General features: G+C 37.0%; 1 protein-coding gene across 6 annotated transcripts; it reads left to right on the top strand.

Moving 5' to 3' along the window:
- The first annotated feature begins 4,204 nt into the window (after positions 1-4,204).
- LOC120112926 (serine/threonine-protein phosphatase PP1-like) lies at positions 4,205-22,913 on the top strand. Of its 6 annotated transcripts, none has more exons than XM_088713762.2 (5): positions 4,228-4,499; positions 10,837-11,067; positions 11,239-11,396; positions 11,474-11,687; positions 22,406-22,913. In XM_088713762.2, exons 1-4 carry the CDS (start codon positions 4,322-4,324, stop codon positions 11,660-11,662), a joined length of 756 nt encoding a protein of 251 aa, XP_088569888.1. In that variant the 5' UTR covers positions 4,228-4,321; the 3' UTR covers positions 11,663-11,687; positions 22,406-22,913. The 6 variants fall into 6 exon arrangements, 5 of the variants coding, with proteins under 5 accessions (XP_038989057.1, XP_088569885.1, XP_038989058.1 ...); XM_088713761.2 differs by having other exon boundaries at positions 4,229-4,499; positions 22,462-22,913; XM_039133129.3 differs by having other exon boundaries at positions 4,205-4,499; positions 10,837-11,396; positions 22,462-22,913.
- The last annotated feature ends 340 nt before the right edge of the window (positions 22,914-23,253 follow it).

Here is a 23,253-nt window from a genome sequence, read left to right as displayed (position 1 = left end):
GCGGCAGGCCTATGCAATTCAGTCTAGTCTTCCATCAGCCCTACGAAAGGGACCGCGCACGGATTTGGAAACCAACAGGATTGAGTGATATTTTTGTGCCGGTGCTCCGTGGCCGACTAGGCTGGTCTGTTCGTATAATGACTTGCTGAGGTTACAAAAGTGGAAGGGCAAGAAAATGCAGTCCGGCAACTCGAGCATGCTCTCTTCTTGACGCCTCTACTCAGTTTGTTCCTATAAAAAAAATAAATTGTTTGAGATGCTAATCCATCATTTAATGGAGTGGGATGAAAAATAGAATCTTAGCTAGTCGATGCTTCTCTGGATGATTTCTTAGCAGTGGCTATAGAATCTTTATTGTAACCACCGGACCTTGGAAATTAAAAGTAGAGGTGTAAGTGGATCGGATAATATCCGTTTGGATCTATGTTCGAATACAAATCTATTAGAATATGGATAAAAATTTGAGCGGATGATATCCGTTCGGATTTATGTTCGTATTTGAATCTATTAGAGTGTGAATAGAAATTTAAGCATCCGACTAATATCTGTATTTGTATCCATATCCGCCAAAGAAAAATAGATTCTATTTGTAACCCTATTTAATCTTATGTGGCACTCATGAACTTTTAAAAAAAAAATAAATGGTGATGTTAACATGCTATTAACTTGATTTATCATCCACTTAGTAATATCTTTAATTACCTGATTTATATCCAGACTTTTGGTATCCGCATCTGTTTAAAACACAAATATGGATATGAATTTTTGGATCCGACTAACATTCATATCCATATCTGTATTTATCAAATAAAATAAAGATGGATATGTATATACTAGTATTTGATCCGTCTCTGATTCAATTTCTGCCCTAATCGAAAGAGCAATGTGGCCTCACCACTACAGTTGGAATTGGACCTCCAGCTATTTTCCTTTCCTTGTATCCTCCCAACATCCATGGAGAGTGAGCAGAGGAACGGCCAAAAGTTGTTCCCTATCTTCATCTGTATGAAGCCTGCTTTTCATCTCATCTACTTGGTTCCGCTATCAAGGACCAATACTTTACCCTGACAAATTAAGTGGTCCGGAGATTGGGACAGATGGATCCCGTAATTGAGAAGCAATAGTATTGCTGCCGAAAACACGGAGAAGCAAATGCCCTCGTGGGCAGATACAGAGGAAGGAAAGAAATAAAAAAAAAAGCTGCTAGTGCCTGTGGGCACTTGGAACTCTTTTGCCTGAGCTCATGGATTGTGAAGGTGGGCACTTGGAATCGCACTTTGGGCAGTTCCTCCAACAAACCACTCGAGATTTGAAGCCATCAACGCACCTTCTCCCGAAGCAGCGTTTGATGGCGAGTGGGCCTAGAGTTGATGCCCTGTCATCCATTCTTTGAGTGACTCGACCTGTCCAAAAGATGGTGGAGATAAATTTAGAAACCAGGAGATTGCTTTCAGAAGTCCAATAGGGTACCTCTACCTTTAACAATCAAAGATTACCATCCTACCGAAAACAAATCAAATATTACAAAAAAATAACAGTAAAAAATTACAGGAAAGATTTCGAGCTACCAAGGAAATACTTCTATGTTTTTGATGAATGGCACAGTTAGTAAGGTCTGGTTTTCTTTCTCAATTTTGCAAAGTCGCTTTCTTCTTCTTCTTTTTCTTCTTTTCTGTTTTGAGAGAGAGAGAGGGACAGAGGGAGGGTGATTGAGAGAGCAAGTTGTACTCATTTTTATTGAGAGCGAAGAGGCTTGGAAGAACGAAGAAGACCAAGGCCAAGCGCTTGGCGTTCATGGTTAAGGTGCCGAGGCCAAGCACTGCTATCCTCCAAGACTCGCGGAACACTACAAAATTTAACGCGCAATATGGTAAGTGGGACAAAGAGACTAAAAGGTACAAGCGCACCCATTTTGATATAATTTTATTCTCGCCTCGCACCGCACCTCGAATCAATATATCCAACTTGATTAATATGTCAAGCCACATGAAAAATCACTAAAATTTTGAATTTTAGAATGATTTTTTTTTTTTTTTTTTTTTTTTTTTTGTGTCTCTGATGAACCTTTAGAACCTAAAATTACAAGTGTGGAACACGTAAAAGTACAGAACGAGAAAACCAGAGTACGAGGATAAAAAAGCTATTACAAATATGAACAACTTCTTTATCTTCAGGCAAATCACCGATGCAAATGCCAAAAGATGAGTGAAGTCAGACATTTGAGCAAACTAGCCTCGTGGTGAAGTCCGTCAGCCTCCGAGCGGCTTCCGAATGGAATCGATATAAGAACTCTATTAAAATGAATAAAGCAATTCCAAGTTAATTAATGAAACAACAAATGCTTTAATAGATAAACAGAAGCCAGCCTACAAAAAGAAGGGGCAAAGGCTTCACAGTACAACCAAATTATTCATGTTAGAAATCAACAAGCAAAAATTTCCATCCAAAAAGAAAAAAAAAGAAAAGAAAAGTGGTAACTGAAACATTCACGAACCGTCCCCAGAAAATGTTCAGGTTGTGGCCAATGGCAAGTCAGAATGGACAGGAAATGAGTGACTGCCGGGATATCATCGACATTTCAAATGCATTATATTGTTTTCTATGATACAAGAAACAATACATATATACATGAGACTTCTATATGCGAGGATCGATGTCAATATATGTTTAGTCCTGTATCAGTTATGTGCTGAATAGATCTTGAATATCTAGGTAGGACCAAAAAATCTAAATAATACTTTTTGGCTAGATTTTTTTTACAAAAGATTATAAATTATTAAATGGTATCAGAACAGATCCGATCTATAAACTATATGAACTAAGAGATATTGTAGTACATGCCTATTTAGGTTGATCATGAGCTGATCGTAATAAGTATATTTAGATTTATGATAGTTGTAATTGGATTAAATGAATTTAGATTCTTAGTCTAACACGGATGCCAAGCATAATGAGGAACACGTATATAGTCTTGTATCGGCCATGAACCGGTAGATCTTGAATATTTATATAGAGCCCAAAAAATATAGATAATATTTTTTAGCTAGTTTTTTTTTGAAGAGGCCCTGACCTATAAAAAATATAGTGTTCAAGCACATCTATAAGAACTAGTATATATATATATATATATATATATATATATATATATATATATATATATATATATATATATATATATTTGTTCCTTGTATCTGAAAGCCTACTGTGCAATCAAAATGAATAAAGATGTTCTACAAAAAGTTATCCATCATTGCCTTGCATAATTTGAAGGTATCCTATGTCGCTTTACCTCAAGGGTCATGTTTGTCTCGGTCATCTTAAACACATCAACATGACCTCTTTAATCAATTAAAAAAATTATACATTTTTGTTACATATAAAATGACTAGGGTCTCATTTTGAGGGATCTCTATGCATAAGGCCGGCGGCTTCCTCAATTGTGGGTTGCGGATCTCTCAAGGAGCCAACACTCAGTCAAGAGTAAGGCAAACCATGTCCAGTCTCATTATTCATATTAAATTTAAGCTTTCCAATAATATTTATTATAATTGGGTTTTCTAACGTTCTTTCTCGCTGTCTAGACAACTACTATTGGGGTGCATTTAGTTTATGGTTGGAATCAAAATTAAAATAGAAATTATTTGAAAAGATAATCAGAATGACTATATTTCCTCGTATATTCAGTTCATAATTAGAATTAGAATCAGGATCAAAATGATATTTAAATATTAGAAAAAAGTTGGAATTAAATTTTGAAGTATTGGTATAATTTTTATTTTTCTCTAAAATTGGAATAGCAATGGAATTCTTCCGGACCAAATAGTTAAAATAGAAATTATTTTCATACTTGTTTGAGAGCCCAATCCTTCTCAACCAAATATATAAACATTAGTTTCTCATGCCATTTCTAATATTATGTAAATATTGCCCTTAGTTATCTTTATCACCTGTGATTTGACTGGCCCTGTCCTTCATTTATTTATCTATCTATTTATTTGGATTTGTGATCGGTGTGACTGCGGGTGCCATGGTAATTTCCTGGCTTGGCTGCACGGATTAGGTTTGGTCGGGAAAGAAGGTACGTACGGCTTGCAAACCCACGGTCTGGATCCGACGGCTCACGTTCAACCTCGTTTGATCAGATTAATCTACGAAACACCGTCGCGGCTTTTCCCACTCTCTCTCTCTCTCTCTCTCTCTCTCTCATTCTTTTGTTATTATATTTATTTATCCCTCCCTAACAGCACCTACCCAACGCAGAGCCAAGTCGATGGTCGTTTCATAAGAAGCGAAGGTTTATTTCTAGGGTTTGGGCAGGGGGATGGATCCGGTGTTGCTGGACGATATCATAAACCGGCTGCTGGAGGTGCGGGCGGCGAGGCCGGGCCGGCAGGTCCAGCTATCCGAGGCGGAGATCCGGCAGCTCTGCGTTGCCTCGCGGGATATCTTTCTTAGCCAGCCTAATCTATTAGAGCTCCAAGCTCCCATTAAAATCTGCGGTCAGCTCTCTCTCTCTCTCTCTCTTTCTGATCCGTAGAGAACCTGGCCTTGTTCTGTTTCTTGTTTAATCAATTAAAGAAGATTGTTTAGGATCCGTGTCTCAGGTTAAGTGATTTGCTTTGGTGGTTTGGGAGAGTCTTTGTTGATTGTAGGAAGGAACACTGGATTAATTTGGGATGACAATTAAGGTTGAGTTCCTTGCTGGGGGATATTGATCTTGCGAGTTCACGGGAAACCTAGGGTTTCTTTATCAGGAAAGATGGGTTGAATTTTTTTGATCAAGATTTGATCTTGGTATATGCAATCTTGCACATTATTATATGTCCGGGGTTATACCGTCACAACTGTGTGATCCTATCTGCCCTCACGGAAGTCCATGATCTTTTGCCATTTAATGGTTCAACTCTTTTCACCAACAGGAAATTCTTGGATGTACAATTTCTGCACGCTGGGCGTATCCGCTAGCATTGGAAAAGATGTCAAGGAAAAGAGTTTTGGAACTCGTTTCTTCCCGGTGATGCAATCAGCCGGCGAAAGTTCATCTCTTTCAGTTTGATATAGTTTAAGCAGGAGACAACCTGCATGCTATATTATATCTATTACTTTGACCTAATCTAAATAATAGAGCACTGTAAAAAGAATTCAGCCGTAGGACAAATTTTTCCTCACGTGGTATTTTGATGGCATCATGTACCATTTCTTTTTGTCGTTTTAGTCTTTGTGCTTGCCCTTACTAATCTTTGATGCACGGCGCACATATAATGTTGTTAAGATGACATTCTAATTAGTAATTGCTGTATTATTTTTCTTCCACCTACTGTATATCTCAATTAAAGGGCCATAAGAAAAATACACCTGAGAGGGAAGTTGCATTTTATATGCTGAGGAAGAGTTACCACTGTAATGCGGAGGTTGCTGCACCTTAGGCCTCTAAGGACCTAGATGTCTTTGATTGCAACTGTATGTTTGATGAGCAAGTAGCGAATGATATAGGCCAAGAAGATACTCTGCCAAGAAACCTTGGTAAGGCCTTGACTCCAATTTACTGAAGGTGCAATTTACATGTGCATCTGGTACAACCAGATAATCAAAGGAGTCTCGATTGGAGGGCCTTTTCTTGAAGGCTACATATAAGCCGTTTCTTGATTGAAGGCGTGAACCTAGAAAAAATTAGATCAATTGATTCCTCATCTTGGAGGATTGAGTCACATTTCTTAGCTAGTGTAGTGAAGACTCCTTAGGACTTACCTTTCCAAAAACATCTCGGATCTCATGGACGTGGTGGGTCTGACATGGGGGCTCATTTCCTTTTCAACTCTGTGAGGATTTGGGTGGAATGTTTTGTTTTGTTTGGTGGCACTTAAAAGATGGATTTGAAAATCCAGATACAAGGAAACCGGAAGAAAACTTTTACGAGTACGTCAAATCCTTGCGATGAATGAAATGTCTGACCATTTTGTTGGATGTGATTATAGTGAACTCGGAGGTGAATAATATAATTAACCTATAAAGGGATAATTAGGAGGGTGAAGCTAAAGGAGCATGATAAATTCTTGAAGAAGATGGAGACTTCTTTGATATCAACATATATGGGGGTGCATAAATTGCAGAGATTACTATACCAACTCATGCCATATTTTTGAAAACTAGAGTTTGACACATGCAATGCACATGGCATGAGAGAGATGGATGATATGCCAAACAAAGTCTCATTGATGCTCAGGAGTCCACATTAAGTACTGCATCCCACTGATCCATATGTTATGGTATGCAATTATTTGGAAAGTATGAGAACAACTTTGAAATTTATACATCTTATATTGTGTAATTGTCCATGCTGGTTTGGCACATATTAACAGGTACAGATACATACCAACACAAATCTCTTTTCATGTGACCGGTGGAAGAACATAGCAAAACCTCATAATGTAGCTTATCATGCTAGCCCATGATTGGCACATGTAGGGGCCCTAGGGTCAAGGAATTTTCTCTTGGAAAGGGGGGGATTATTTTTTGAATCATTAAAAGAATAATGTTACGTTAAGATCATTGTCCTCATTTACTTTTAATGGCATGTTGAATTGGTTACAAACTCTAGCTAAATGTATTATATTAGTCATATGTTATCTTTCAAAAATTGCTCCCTATAGTTTCCTAAAATCTCTCCATGTCAATCATGAACCACCCATGTATTGCACTCATTCCTTTTTTGATTACCATATCAATGGTTAAAACTTATTCTATGGAGGTATAAATGGCAAGTTTGGCCTTTTCAGAATTAGAAATAAAGATTTGTTAATTGATTATTATGAACAAAAATTGTTGCAGAAAACTTAGATTGCTCAATCCCTTTCCTAGCAAGTTGACCTCTTATCAAATGTGGACACATCATTTAAAACAAGGTTTGCAATCTTAGTAGCGGACCCTATACCGGTATCATGCTGGTACAATGTCGGTGTGCCTGGTATAAAGGTAGGATTGGTGTACTGAGACTTGGTACTGAGTCTCAGTTCGATACCGGTACTGTACGCCTAGTATGGCAAATCTTGATTTAAAATAATAAGTGCACTCTTAATAAGTGCTCGGGTGCATATGTTAATAGGACCCATCATAAAAAGCTTGCAATTGGAGCAACATTAATCTATTCCGAACAATAACAGCTAACAATATGCACATGTAGGGATATGTGTTATGAAATTCACAAATCCATGGTTATCTATTTTTTGTTTTTATCCTACAAGGCTGCAAGACAAATTACTAAAATTTCTTTCATAATAAGAAAATATGTAAAAGTACAAACCAAATCATTCTATAGAAAACTGCATACTTGTACCATCTATTTATTTTTATGTATACAAAACATGGCCATGTGGGTTAAAAGAATATAATATCTCTAAAATAGAAAGAGAGCTGAGGCTTGAATTATGGTAGCATATATTTCATAGACACAAACACTACAAGCACTCTTTTGCATATGTAGGCTAGTTCCCATTCTTTAATAGTGATCCTCCTTTTTTTTTGGTGAAAAGTGATCCTCTTTCATTAATAAAAGTACATAATATTCTTCCCCCTAAACTAGAAAGAAGTAGTGCTTCTCCTCAAATATAGAGAAAAAGAATATGATCTTGCCAGTCTTTCAAGGATTTGTTTTTATTGTTGCCCCCAAGTCATATCTACCTGTGGATACAACAAATCCTGGTTTGTTGTGAAAGCTTGTAAATACTGGATTTCTTATGCACGGAAGCATGAATCACTGCAATGGGATGGTTCTGTTTTTTTGCATATGTTGCTAGATATGACCAACATGCCTGACCTGTCTTGCTAGATAGTAGAAGGTTTTACTAAATTGTGTGAATAACATAACAGCAATTTAGTTTCTTAATCTATAGTAATAGAGCATATATCAAAATGTTTGAAGGAGCTCACGTACTTAGTGCAAATCGCCAGTGTAGCTTTCTTTGTTATATTGCCCTACAGCTGTGAAGGAATGATTATTTTCCTTTCCCATGCCCATGTCCAGATATAATGAAAGCAATAATTACTAAAATCATCGATTATTTATCGCTGCGAGAGGGATATAAATTCACAATTAACCACCTCTTTGATAGGAAAATCAAGAGAAGTTCAAAAGCTTTCTTGTTTTGTGATTGGTGGGCAGCATATAGTGTGGACATTAAAGACCCCACAAATTTGTAAGCACCTGCAGAAAGGCTGACTTTTTTTGATAGAAAAGATGATTAAATTTATTATGAATAAGATGCTACATCATCCAATAACAATGGAAAGAAAATCTGGAGGCTCCTCAATCCAAACAGAGCTATCTACCACTTGCGAAGCATGGCGTGCAAGAGTATGAACTACAGAGTTGCCTTTTCTTTTAACATGTGAGATGTTATAATCTTGAAGAGCAACACATAAAACTCTTTACATCTTCTATAAAACTCAATATGTGATAGATCCAACTCTTTTAAAGATAAACCTTTGTGTACCTTTAGTCAATATCCTTTTAGAGTTATCAAACGAAGTCCAAATCTTGAACAAAATGAGCTCCCTCCTGAAAAGCCAGTGCTTCTACATGATATTCTACGATAGCATGTTGGAATTTGTAAGACGTAGCAACCTTGAAAAACAACACATAGGCCTTTTATATCTTCTACTATAACTCCTATATGAGATAGATCCAGCTATTTCAAAGATAGAGCTTTGCATACCTTTGACTAATCTCCTTCTAGAGTTATCAAATGAAACACCAAATCTTGAGCAAAATGAGCTCCCTCCCGAAAATCCAGTGCTTCTACATGAAATTTCTGATAACTACACCTATACCCACTTCTTCCTGTACTTGCAAAAATATTTCCATTCACATTTACCTTGTACTAATGCTCCTTCAACACAGACCAAGAAGAATAGGTTGGTAAGGGCTGGATATCTATCTTCTCTTTTGCACATATAAAATCATATAAGAAATAATAAGCATAGAAGGCTTTCTCCTGGATCTTTTTCTACACCATTAAAATCATAGTCATTTCTATATTTCCGAATTGCCCAGGCTATGACAATGAACATGGCTAAGCTTTCATCATCTACTACCTTTGCTATCTCTAGAGCCCAATCCACAAAATTTACTCATCTTGCTTTTAGAAGAAAGGATTTTAAGAGGAGTATTGGATTTTGGAATGGAATACTAAGGAGGCTTTATCATCACAGAAAAATAATCTTAACAACATTTTAGAACTGGCCATGGAAAAATACATAAATTCTTCTTTATTTTTTTATATTATCTTTTTTTTTTCCGAGTGGGGTGGGTGGATGGGTGGGTTGGGGCATGGTCCCCCTTAGCCCCCTGCCTCCCTCCTTCACACCTTTATAATTGATGATGGCATCTCTGCAGGGTTGAAAAATTATTTTGACCTATACAGTACCTTAGAAAATATAAATTATAAAATTTTCATCTTATTGCAATGTCCTTAGTCTTACCCACTTTGGTTGGTGTTTGGGAGTACCATAAGATGAACAATGAAACCCCATGCCAAGATTTACTATTACTATTTGAGGGCGACACTTCTAAATTCCATGGAACTCCATGAAGTATACAGATCAGCTCATTTTATAAGTTCAAAACTCAACAAAATATGGCCATGCGTGAGCTACTAGTAAATTTGAATACAAATACAAAATTCTGTTCTAAACAAGATCAAGAAGGAATAGTCATATGATGTCTGTAGAATGAATGAAATAATACTCAATGGACATGTGAATCACAAGCCTTGCAAACTAAGTGTCTTGCTAGTTGTATGTGTCAGATGGCAACAGTGATTCCACAAAGACCTGCACTTTGTACCTGAGCACTTCAGATAATGTTCTCTAATGTTACCATGTTTATGCATGTAAAAACGAAAAAATTGATGTAATTGGACATTTTTGTTCCTTATATTATATCATGTATAATGCCATTTTAGGATGTATAATATTTTATAATGTTCTAGAAAGTATATACATTTATTAAAGGGTATGATCTGAAGCTTTTATGAATAGATGTCGGCATGTACCATTCTAGTTGGTTTCTCCACCAAAACAGAAAGTAATGACATTGGATTTATTGAATCTTGTCAATTTTATCAAGTTCAAACTCTCCTTCATTATGTTTGGATTGCTCTTAGGCCAGGAACATTACTCTTTTTCCCATTTGTGTCAAGACTAAACTGAATTTATTTTTTTTGCTAGACAAAACTGAATTTATTCAGCTGCAGCTAATAGACAAGTGTTTGAGTATGGGTACCTTAGGATATGGCTGGATACTAGACATACAATTTGGTTCCAGCATTTATTAAATGCATAGTAATAACTGATCGTGTTCCATAGTTCATTAAGGCCCTCTTTGGTTCCAGAATTAACATGAATAAAACTGAAAAAAGTCCACCTTTTCAGCTTTGTTCAGGCTTATTCAGCCAAACAACTTCTTTGGCTCTTGAATGAAGCCCCAATAATAAGGGGTACCTTTTGGATTTCAAAAAAACTGCAAAGCATATTTTTGATATTCATTTATAACCTGGTTAAAATTATAAGATGGGAGGGGGCCAAATAGCCCTTGAATTGCTTTAGCTGATTAACAAGGAATAAGTACCTAATCGAATATTATTAAAACATGCTGGTTAAAATTGTTTGGGAACCAAACACAGCCTAATTATTTACAAGAACCAATTATTAGTCCAGCAGCCTCACCTTTATACTTCTGCATGTTATGAGATACTATCATATAATTCCTTTCTCAAATCTTGCAATTCTTTTGCTGGAGATCTTTTTTATTGATAGTTCCTTTGTTATATGAACTTTCAGGTGACATTCATGGCCAGTACGGTGACCTTCTAAGGCTTTTTGAATACGGAGGTTTTCCTCCTGAGGCTAATTATTTGTTCTTAGGTGATTATGTGGATCGGGGAAAACAAAGCTTGGAAACTATATGCCTTCTTCTTGCATACAAAATCAAATACCCAGAGAACTTTTTTCTTCTAAGAGGAAATCATGAATGTGCCTCAATAAACAGGATATATGGATTTTATGATGAATGTAAGCGTCGGTTTAATGTGAGACTGTGGAAGGTCTTCATTGATTGCTTTAATTGCCTCCCTATAGCTGCTCTAATTGATGACAAAATACTGTGCATGCATGGTGGCCTTTCCCCTGATCTGTTAAACTTGGATCAGATTAAAAACTTATCTCGTCCTATTGATGTCCCAGACACTGGTTTACTATGTGACCTACTTTGGTCAGATCCTGGAAGGGATGTTCAAGGTTGGGGAATGAATGACAGAGGGGTGTCATACACTTTTGGTGCTGATAAGGTTTCAGAATTTTTATTAAAGCATGATCTGGATCTTGTTTGCCGGGCCCACCAGGTTATAAGTTAATCTGTTTTTTGTTACTTGTAAACTTTGCTCGTCTTTTTGTACTAAGTTCTTTTCATGATTCGTAGGTTGTTGAGGATGGCTATGAATTCTTTGCTGACAGACAACTTGTCACCATATTTTCAGCCCCAAATTACTGTGGTGAATTTGATAATGCTGGTGCAATGATGAGTGTTGATGAAACTCTAATGTGCTCTTTTCAAATTCTCAAGCCTGCAGTGAAGAAACCAAAGTTCATCATGTCAACAAAAATATGATAATCGGAAAGCTTGCGTCATCAAGGTCAGTTGCATGAGATCACACCTACTGTTTTATACTCTTTTCTGTCAGTAATTGATTTTAAAGGATTGTGAATGAGTAGCCTTCAATGGTTGTTCCCATGAAGTTTTTGCCTCATGCCTTTGCTGTAGGTGTTTGCTTCACAAACAGACAGACAGGCACACACACACACACAATGCAACACACAAACACAATATCAATCATATTTTCGAGTTTGACCCTATCACTTTGGACAAGTTGATAAGGTGGCAGCTTGGGTTAGTGCTGCTGGATAGAAAAAATACAGTGCACTTTTGTAACTAAACGAGGGATGAAAATTGGAACATGAATTTGCTGTTTGCTGTTACATGTCTAGCACATGGGAGGAATTCTCAAGATTTGGAGTGAAATATTTTGGAAAGAAACAGCAACAAGTAAATATTTTTGATTCTGTCTGTTTTTTTTTCCATGGGAAGTGATACCTCGTGAAAAGAGTTTATGAAGGGCTAGAAGTCTCTCTCTGCCTCCCCCCCTCCCTCCCCTCATGCAATTATTAAAAGTTTTGGGTGCCCTTCCCTCCCTCCCCTCATGCAATTATTAAAAGATTTGAGTCTTGTTAAAAACACTCCATGGAATAAACAGAAGCCTACTGGGAAAATTGGTCATGCTTGTATTTTTCTTCTTTACTGGTTCTAACGATTTCTGTGGGATAAGGTAATTACGAAACTTTGACCAATATACCTTTATCTTCACATGGTCTGTTTCATCAGATCTTTATATTGACTTGATATAAAATCTCAGGTCGTTTTCCTATTTTATTCCTTTACCTATTCTTTATCATTACCTGGTCACTTTTCGTCACATTTTTAATTGACTTGATATAAAATCTCATGGCAGACCTTATTCAGTGTTTATATCCTTATTCAACAAACCCTTTTTGTCAAATCCCTTAAAGTCTTTAATGGAGGACCGCCCCAATAAGAGATCTAAGCGTACTGCCATTAGGTGCAAATATAGGAATTAGAGAATTTTATTTTTATTAAGAATTTTATTTTTATTAGGACTAGAGTTTTGTAAGGACTTCAATATTTTTATTTCTATACTTATTAGGATTTCTATTCGGACTCTTATTAGGATTTTGGGTCTATAAATATCCACCGATATGTAATTGAGAATCTAAGTCTTGCATCATTGAGATTTGAGAATATTGAGTTGCCTCTCCCTCTAATTCTTCCTCTCCTTCCCCCCTCTTCTTCTCCTTCGTTTGTTTCCTTCCCTCTTCTTCTCTTCTTCCCTCTCCTTTCTCTGTCCTGCGTCAGTTTGGTATTAGAGCTAGCCTCGATACTCCACCATTGATGTAGCATCGTTGTTGCTCTATGAGCACCATCTTGAGATTCGTGCCTATAGACTTGCAACACCATGTTGCTAGTCCACACCCCACACAACACCGTAAAGAAAAAAAGGGAAACAAAAAAAAATTCTGGATCCCTTGTTTTCCAAGAACACCCACCAGGCTCCCTTTTTTTCCTCATCCGCCTCCCTTGTTCATCCCACACCACCGGCTTCACCCTTTGGCGGGGTTTTCATCGTCGGCTCACTCAATGGACTTCACCCTTCTGATGCATGATTGGACACTCGAACCACCTCCTTGCCTCCACCGCATCCACGACGCCATCCAGGTGAAGGTCGTTGCACCCCTTGACAACCCCAATGCGAAGCATCGCACTGCTGCTGTCTACCTCTCTCTCTGTCAAGAGGTGCCGTGGAGGATCTGGAGCCTCGATGACTCCATGATCGACACCGATAGAAGCCCAGGGTGTCCCCAGCGCAGGCCCTCCACTGTTATCCCTCTTTCTGTTGTTGTCCTAGGCCGTCACCATCCCTAGCCTGAACTCTATTGCCATTTGCTGATCGCCGCCAAGAGGCGCTCTGCCTAGGCTCTAGGGATTTGATTTAGGGCATCGTGAGGACGAAAGCCCAAGCAGATCTAGGTTCAAAGCCAGATCCGATCCGCAAGATCCAATCCAAACTCGGTAAGCTTAGTGTATTCGGGTTTAGATCCACAAGATCCAGCCCGTGGACCTGATTGCGGTCCGTTTGGTTTAGTGTTCATATTGGATCATCAATACTTGCCACATCATCATCCAGTCAGTAGCTTACATCACATCATCATTTAGTCAGCGAGCATTGACATGTCACCTTATCCATGCAGCTTGTTGGCATCATCGGTTGCATCAACGCCACTTGCAACATTAGCACTACGTCACTTGCCACGCCAGCATCGAAAACCCTCCTTGGCTCATTTTGATATGCTGATTCTATTTTTGTTGTTTGTTTTTGTTAATCCTACCTCTATAATGAGTTTTTCTTCGCTAAAAGATGAAGTAGTAGTTTAAAGTGCTCTTTGTGAGGTAATAATATCTTTTCCTCTGAAAGCTTGATCGATATTTATTTGGTTAGGCAACTAGTAAATTGCTTTAGTCCAAGTTTAACTTTACCCCTTTCGACCACAAAAAATTCTTGCATCTAGCTTTCTTTTTGTTGCATCCATTCTAGTTTTTGAACTTTGGCATATCATCCGCGTTATGCTTATTAGTTTTATGTGTGGGCATCATAGTAGTTTAGGAATCTTAATTACTTATTATAATTTTTAGTCTATCTCTGTATATTTTTTATTGCTCTACACTTGAGTGCATCATAATATGACTAGGAATAGGCAGAGTGACCACCTATCCACTATGGATCAAACCACCATAAATCCTATTCCCTCCACTTCTACATCACAATTTGACCCTCAAGCCTTTATGAACTTAGTAGACCAAAAAATTGAATGAGTGAGTTAGCACTTTGAGCAGTTGAGGCCGCTGGTAGCTCAGGCTCTAAGAGTTTTAGTATTAGAGCAAGAGTCTAATGATCCACTAGAAGTTGAGGACCAAGTAGTAGATCTCATAGAATGTTTTAAAGAAAGACTTCGAGGATGATTCAGAGCTAGTTGACCACCATTGCGATGTCGTGAGGTGTATTTTACCTACTGCTGAATTCGCTTATAATAACTTTGTTCATAGGTCTACGGGTAAGAGCCTATTTGAGTGTGTATATGGATATCAACCCCATACTCCTATTGATCTTATTTCTTTGCCACCCGATACCCGTATTTTTGAACTTGCTGAAAATTTGCCTAACACATGCATGATTTATATAGAGAGGTTAGGCGCAAAATTGCAACGAGTAATGTGGATTATAAACTTACTGTTGATGTGCATCATAGGGCTAAAGAGTTTAATGTAGGGGATAATATCATGGTTTGCATTCATCCAGAACAATTGTCAAAAAAATCCTTCAAGAAACTCCATGCTCGAGCCATTGCTCCATTTCCCATTATTAGAAAACTTGAATCTAATGCATATCTACTTGATTTACCTAATCATATGAATATCAGTCCTGTTTTTAATGTGGAGGATTTATTACCTTACTGAGGCATCTTTGGGTGTCCTGCTTTATCATCTAGTGATCCTGTAGGTATTTTAGTTCCTAAGGCGCTACATTTTCCTCAGCAAAGAGATGAGATTGAAGAAGTCTTGGATGATGAGATTGTTACTTCTTCTGATGGTGGCTTCTATCGTTATCTTATTCAAGGGAAAGACCGCTCTTCATTTGATGCTTCTTGGATTGCAAAGGATGAGTTTTGTGCCTTGGATTCAGAGCTTTTTCGAGTGATACTTGTAGCCAAACTCGTCGGTTTCCAACCGGATGAATATGATGGAGGATCGTCCGATAAGAGATCTAAGCATACTACCGTTAGGCGCAAGTTTATATAAGAATGAGAATTTTATTTTTATTAAGTTAGAGTTTTGTGAGAACTTCAGTATATTTATTTCTATACTTATTAGGCTTTTTATTTGGACTCGTATTAGGATTTTGGGTTTATAAATATCCACTAATATATAATTGTGAACTTAGGTCCTGCATTATTGAGATTTGAGAATATTGAGTTGTTTCTCCCTTTGATTCTTCCTCTCCTTCTTTCTTTCTCTTCTTCTTCTTCTCCTTGGTTTCCTTCCCTCCTCTTCTTCTTCCTCTTCTTCGCTCCCCTTCTTTCTCCATGCTGCGTCAATATTAAGACCTAAAAATTAACCTCATTAATATAAGCTTCAGATATTTCTGTTAAATTTTGTTTCTGCTTTCTACTACATGTTTGTATGGAATCTTGTAACGTGGATCATGGCTTATTCTGGTCAAGAGGATGAAGATACAAGACAAGCACTTGGACCATATAAAAGGAGAAATGGGCAGGACCAAACCTATGTCAACATAAGTGATGTCCACCATACTGCAACGAATGTTCGACATCAAATTTAGGAAGTGGAGTCCAAGTGGTCAAAAAATTGGACACTTTAAATAACATAAAATGATGTATATTCTTTTGACTAATTGATGCATAGGCTATGGATCTTCAAATCGCATGATTTTGGATGTCTAAGCAGTTTAGAAATAGTAGATTATATCCAATGGATTAGAACATCTATGTGGAACCTCCATCTTCCGATCTAGATCTAACCAAATCTGAGTGGAGGTCCACTCGAGTATAGCCAAGTTTAGCTATATATATATATATATATATTCAATTTTAATCCTCCACCCTTGTTATACTCTAACTTGTTAATTCTTCAAACTTGTTGGACCCTAACTTGCACAAAATGCTCATTCATATGCCACCTATCACATCTATGTGGGTTAGCGTAACTTTTCCTTGTCTTTTGTTCCTTGCGCATGATTCTAGCTTCCTTTTCATTATGATATACTATTTTCAATTAGATTCCCATTATTCCATGCCCTACTACTTCAACTTATTACTAATTTCTTTTATGTCTACAACTCATCTCGTTGCCTGTGTTGTTCCATCACCTGTTTGTTCTCGATTTTCTAGTTTCCTCTGTATTTTCCTGATTCTCCTTGGTGTATGATGCAAATGTGAGAAATGTACTCAGAGCAGATTCTTGCTTCGTGCTCCCTATTTCAACTTTGTTAGTATTTTTATCAATTCACCAGCCCTTTAATGACTTAGGTGAGATAAAAATAATAATTTTGGAAGCTATCTTATAAAAAAGGATGGCCTAGTGCACAAGGCTCTTATCACTTTGAGGCCTGGAGAGGGTCAAATATGCGCAACCTTATCCCTGCGTACGAAGAGGCTATTTCTATATTTTAAACCTATGGCATCTAGGTCACAGGAGAGCAACTTTATTGTTGCACCAAGGCTCATCTCTTTGACAATAATAATGACTAAAACCTTAATTTCATTTGGCATTCCCACTAGAGTTCTGTATGTACAATATTGTGAGTTTAATTAAAATGTGGACAGTGATCATCCGTATTCTCAAATGTTAGTGTTTGCATTGATTTTTGTCTCACCCATTGACTGCGATCTTCGCAACTGAATTTACAGCTTCATGATCCCTTTATTCTTTGATTAAGGTGACCAGGTGATCCATCATAGGCATTAAGAGACAAAATCCTAAGAACAACTCTTGGTGATACCCCCCTTTAAATGAATGTATTTGTCCAACCACAGCAGGTTTTGAATTGCTTGCTGATCCATCTTTTGGCATTAAAAGGAATAGAAAACCTTGATGATGGAGCAGCAATCAAAGATTATTTGTGCATCAAGGGAGGACGTAGTTGGCACAAACATCAGCATCGTAAACAAGCTTATCACTGTTCTAAGCAACGGAGGCTGAGATTGCAAGATCAAGTAATGCACGTGGGATTTGGGATCCTATCCTGCTGTGACGAATGTGAGGTGAAACATGATTACGAGTTCATTCAACAGCCTCAAATTTGATGATCATTAGTTGTTGATTAAATATATTTTGATTTATTTTAGAGCAATGATTAAATTAGTTTAGGAGAGTCAACAAGGTTTGCTGTTACTATTCACGTGAACACTACCACGTGCTACAGTACCATGACTGCTAGGTGGTTGACTAGTCAAATTCGGGGGATTTTTTCTATATTTGTAAGAGTTCTTGTGAGGCTCGAAGTTGGCTTGGGGGTAAGTTAATAAGGCTTTAAAGCCCTAGTGTGAATTACTCGATGGTTTAACTCTAGCATGGTTTAGCTCTTCCTTTGTTTGATTTCCCTTCTCTCTTTACTATTCTCTAATATTCTCTTCTCTCTCTTCTCCATTAATCTATTCTCTATTCTTCCCTGATTCTTACTTTTAAGCCATATATAAATTATTAGCTTACTGTTGCCATTCTTTAAATTTTCTAGTAGATGTCTTATCCTTCGTTCACTAATCGAAAGATATAGTTTTGCTGGTTATATAGTTGGTCTACTCTCTTTCTGGAAAGGAGGGTCCACACCATTAATTATGATTTACATTCCAAAATTACTTGGAAACAAAAAAAAAATGTCTTTTGGAGGTCATTTGCCTTTGCATCAAGTGGTCCAAAAATATTTTATTTTAATGACTCGATATGATTTTTTGCATGATTTATATTTTGGAAGCATCAAATTTGTTGAATTTTGGTGCACCTTTTATGATATGTAGATCATGATCGGTAGTGTGGATTTTTAATTGACGTGCCGTATGATATAGTTTGCCATATTGATACTCCTATAACTGTTGATTATTGTGCCCATTTGATGTATGGGTAAGAGGCTCACAAAAAAGTGCAACTTTTGGATTCTCAATTTAGGATGTCCATTTTTAACTTTGAGTTGATAGGATTGAGACCTCACTCATTCTGGAAGGAGAGTAGACAAACTCTCTCTCTCTCTCTCTCTCTCACTCATTGCCTTAAAGCTATAATTGTTTCTGCATTGAATCTTTTTTTGCTTAGAAATACAATCAATTTTTTTCTACACTAGTCTGGGCTACATTGATTAAAAAATAATTGCAGACGTAATAGCTGAGTTATAATTTGTTTTGCTTTTAATTCCCACTACCCTCCTATACCTAGAGAACCCTAATTTTTTTTTTTTAAAAGACCATTGTTGCTCTGTTAGCCGTCATCTGGTTCTTAGACTCTGGGAGCAATCAAATAATTCCTCGCCCTAATCTCTTCCCATTTTCAGGCTTCCTCAACATCGATCGAGTTATCCTGCATCACTTGATCACTTGATATTTTCTTCAGAACACCAAAAATTACCATTTTGTAGCATCCTGTCATTTCTTTTCTCCGAATTGAAAAAAATGAGATGTATCAATTCTTCTCTATTAATTTTCCATTGATAACCTAGCCAAGAATATGATTCAAGTTTTCTGACATCGAGTAAAATAATTAGTTGGAGATTTTTACGTTTTAACCCTATCTAGTTGTTTATAGGTTCAGCTCGAGCATAATTTGTGTAATATTGTATGCACCACATTTTTTAAATTGACTCTGTAATCTTTTTCTGTTCCTTCTTCCATAGACTATTCATCTTTCTTCAATGAACCCGCCTTGTTTCCTGATATCTTGATAGTAAATAGTTGAGCTTTGCTAGGACTTGTTCTCATTTATGTAACCATAAAATGTATGCTTCTCAAAGTCTAGTTTATGCAATGCAATGAAGTTTCTTAAATAACTTGATAAGCATCCATGATAATGTTGCAAATAAGTACAATAAATAAGGCATGTGATATTTTTTGTATCCTTCACCTCTGTATTTTGAACTTTTTATTTTTTATTTTTTTATGAGAGCATGGTAACAAATTCCTTATTCAGGATATGTTGGAGATTGGAGATTGTAAAGAATGTGGACAAAAGATAAATGGTATAGAGAATCTCATTAAAGAGGACAAATTCAGAAAAAAATAAAATACTTTATGAGATATACATAAAAAGAACTTCCTATTATCTGTGGGGACTGCCAGAAATTGATAAAAACATAATAGTTTCACTAAGAAGGCATAAACTTTAGCCAAAAATCTTTTCGATTTTTTTTGGTTAGTGGGAGATTTTTTTTACTTACTGGGTATGGATATAGCAGATGTATATTGATTCAAGAGGATCACTATACTCAATGTAGACCACTTTGGCTAATACAGGAAGGATTGAAAAGGATCCAAGAACGAGATTTATTACATTAGGAAGCCGAATAATATACTAAACTTTCAGAGGCAATAATTTGCTCGTACAATGTTTGTTTGAGATATATATATTTTTTAAAAAATCAGATAACTTTTCGAGCTCTATGATGTAGCGCCACCCCATAAACGGTGCAGCATATTGAGTGATCAATGCTAAATTCCATTGTTTGAGGCCCGAACTAGGCCGTTCAAACCAAAACTTTCCTTTTTAGGAAGACTTTGAGAGGATATATCTCCCAATTCGTTTAGCGGAGCTGCTAAAGACAGTCAATAAAGATAGAATTTTAGCTTCTTATAATTATTTCTACTAGTCATGTCTATTTTTTAAAAAGATATATTCTCTTTTAACTAGAAGAGAAATCTGGTTTAAATTGTGCAGGGGCGGATTTCACAAGTATAAATAAAGGCTACTTATCTCGCTTTATTATTCATTAATGAAAAAAGAGGCCTATACCCTACTTTTGCATATTTTTCTAACTTATTTTCTAATTTTTCTTGGGAGATCAAAGCTGAGCAGGTTGAGAGAATTTTTTCTTTTTTAAGAGCTTTTCTGCATCGTCAGTTTTATCGTGTACAAGGATTTCGATTCTAGGTTTGACTTTAAAATGTTGAAGAGGGAGATTTGGAGTACTCGAAGGTTGCTTATCCTCCTCGCTAAATAGTAGATCCTCATCTTTAGACATGGGAGAATATAAGAGTTGGTGGTGCTTGTGTTGAAGGCATTGACAATCGAGACACAATCTTAGTGATTCTCCAATTGTGTGAGATATTTCTTCATCTCATCATCTATCAAGGTAGAACTAATAGCCATACTCGCATTCGTCCTTCAATGTATTTCAAGCACGTATGGCACGTCCTCCGTCTGCTTGTATTGCTTGCATGTTTGGATCACAAATTAAAGCCTCCATAGATATGGAGGATTGAAGATCTGTTACCAATTTGATTCGATCGGAGAGAAGAAAATAATTTTCTCAACCCGCTCAACTCGAGTCTGTTAAAAAAGTTTTAAAAAATAGAAAAATAGCAAAGCAGGGTTTAAGTTTTTTTTTTTCTTTCATTAATGAGTAATAATATGAAATACATAGCCTTTATCTGTGCTATTGAGGTCTACTTGTGCACAATTTGGGTTGGATTCCTTTTTTTAGTTGAAAAAAGATATAACTTTTCTGAAATAGATATAATTAGTGAAAATAATTGGAATTAGCCATTTCACAGGCAAGTTATGGCCTTCGGAAGTTTGGCACGTGATTCGACTTTCTGATGTGGTAAATCTTGCTTTTGGATTCTATCCAGTCCTCTCCGTAGTGACGGAATTGGTTCACATCGAGCTTGGTGATCTTTTTAGATCAGCTATTGGACATACTCACTTGTCTAAGGGATAAAGGATGTTAATGTTTGAAGTGATCATGTTACACAAGGATTTCAAACCCACTTCGAGCTTAATGATGAGAGCTGCAAAATGAAAATCTGAACCTTGAATGTCATCTACAAGGTCTCATATACATATAAACAAAATTATATATTTTGGACACTAGTTGCCTGTGTGTTGGTAGTAAGAATGCACAATCATTTCAAACCTACCTTCCTAAGAAGTTTGTGAGCAACAGAACTCTGCACACATCAAAACCTTATTGCGGCACGTGCTATATCGGACATATTGCACAAGAGCCGACATTTCTAAGAAAGTTTGTTGGGAACAAATGTCTGCCTGCATCAAAGCCTTATTGAGGCAAGTCATCTCTGACATGCAACACAAGACAGAAACCTTGGCCAAACCTCTTGTAGTTGGCTGTTTTGGAATTTTTAGGTGGATCTATAACTATTCTAGAGCTTCGGCGAATGTACAAAGATTTTGGTGGATCTTTTGATGTAGAGCTGCACAAGGGAAATTAAAGTGGGCTTTAGTGATTACAGATGTTGAACAGAACCTATGGTGCTTTAAATTCTACACTTTAAAAGATTTTTGTAATGCACTACCAGAGTTAACTGGAAATACAAAACAATGGAGAGATCTATGTGCAAGAAACATTTTGAGCTTTATGGTTATATTGAATAGTGGATAAGATATTTCAGATGCATTTATATTTATATATTCCAGTATTGGAGAAATGCTTAAAATACCTAAAAAACCACCAATATAACCTGATACGTTAATGATCCTAGACCTTTGGGTAGTCATTGCATCAATGTTGATAGCAGCTGCTGGTGCATTTTGGATGGAATCCCATTGGTTCTGTTCAGAGTCATGGTCTTATAGAAAACTGATGTAATTTGATGTCTGAAATAATGGACTAGGTGGACTAGAATATGGCCTGGTTCTAGCTGTAGGGATATGTTTTTATATAAAATTATTTTGTTTATGATGAAATCATAAACAGCCAGAGAAGTGTAACCTGTACATGATGTATTCTCCAACGGTGGAGTTAATTTAATGTGCTTTAATTTGGAAGTTAGGATGTTAGGTAATAGAATCATGCTTTAAAAAGTTGTTACCACAACATGCCATATTTGTCTTCATATCCTATCAAAAGTAAGTAGGTGATGACTATTTAGTCCTACCTTTTATTACCTTGTTGCTTGTCTTCATATTGTTTTGCAGCCCGAAGGGAAGTATTCTGCCTTTTGGTTTTTCTGCTTTTATTTACCATACTGTTTCTCTTCCCAGCTGCAGCGTCAATTTTCTGTGGTCTGTATGCATTTAATTTGCTCATTTTCATGAAGGCTTTAAACCTGTTTCACGCTAATGGCGGTGAGACATTCATGGAGACTGTAAAGGCTGGAATCCTGTAGGTGATGGACTTGGACTCATCAATGCCCGTAGCGAAGCTGAAATAATGTGAGATGGGCACCAAGCAATCGTGGTCTGGAAGCAACTATGTTTCATAGTCAGCAGATGCCTAGTTCATTTTCTTTGCTTTGTGAAACTATGCTGTAGGGATACACAAAGTGGTGCTGAAAGGCTGAAGCATCTTACTGTTCTCTTCAATATCCTCAACCGGTAAATGTGATCATTTTTTCCCCTGGGCAACCCAAAGATGTAAAATATTTCTCATAAAGCCATATTGTCCATGTATTGCTGATGGGCAGTATTCATCGCGCGCGAGGACTCTTATTTTCTGGAAGCAATCAGAATATTGACTCAGATACCAATTTTAAGCCATGGTTTTGGTTTAGATGATTTCTATCATGTCTGTCCTTTTTGATGCCTGAGCTTATCTTGAACGGGTCCGTGTGCCCTTGGTAAACTACTCTTACAGTTTCATGTTTACTCATTTGATATTCCAAACTACGGTAAGCCACAAGCAAGTTCATTTGGGTGAATTATTTGGGATTTGTGGCCCCGATCAGCTAGTATCTCGAGACTTGAGTTGGCACTGTACCTAAACTGCAATTTTGGCTGTCACCCAGTTCTTGGAACGAGTGAAACGCAGTGTTGCCGGGCAAGATTTGCATCTTCTTCCCTCTTCCCTGCCCTTGCTTTTTGCCAGATTTTCTTCTCTCTTCGCCGCGGCA

This window comes from Phoenix dactylifera, chromosome 17 (genome assembly GCF_051530095.1).
Source record: "Phoenix dactylifera cultivar Ajwa chromosome 17, Ajwa_hap1_PhDact_Kaust_v1.1, whole genome shotgun sequence".
Classification (NCBI taxonomy): domain Eukaryota; kingdom Viridiplantae; phylum Streptophyta; class Magnoliopsida; order Arecales; family Arecaceae; genus Phoenix; species Phoenix dactylifera.
Note: the sequence above shows the minus strand (reverse complement) of the source record. Positions and strands in the feature narration are given on the sequence as shown.

Coding starts and splice junctions, on each gene's coding strand:
- LOC120112926 (XM_039133129.3), top strand. CDS start 4,322: ATGGATCCGGTGTTGCTGGACGATATCATAAACCGGCTGCTGGAGGTG. Junction 4,500..10,836: donor AGCTCCCATTAAAATCTGCG/GTCAGCTCTCTC, acceptor ATGAACTTTCAG/GTGACATTCATGGCCAGTAC. Junction 11,397..11,473: donor TTGTTTGCCGGGCCCACCAG/GTTATAAGTTAA, acceptor CATGATTCGTAG/GTTGTTGAGGATGGCTATGA.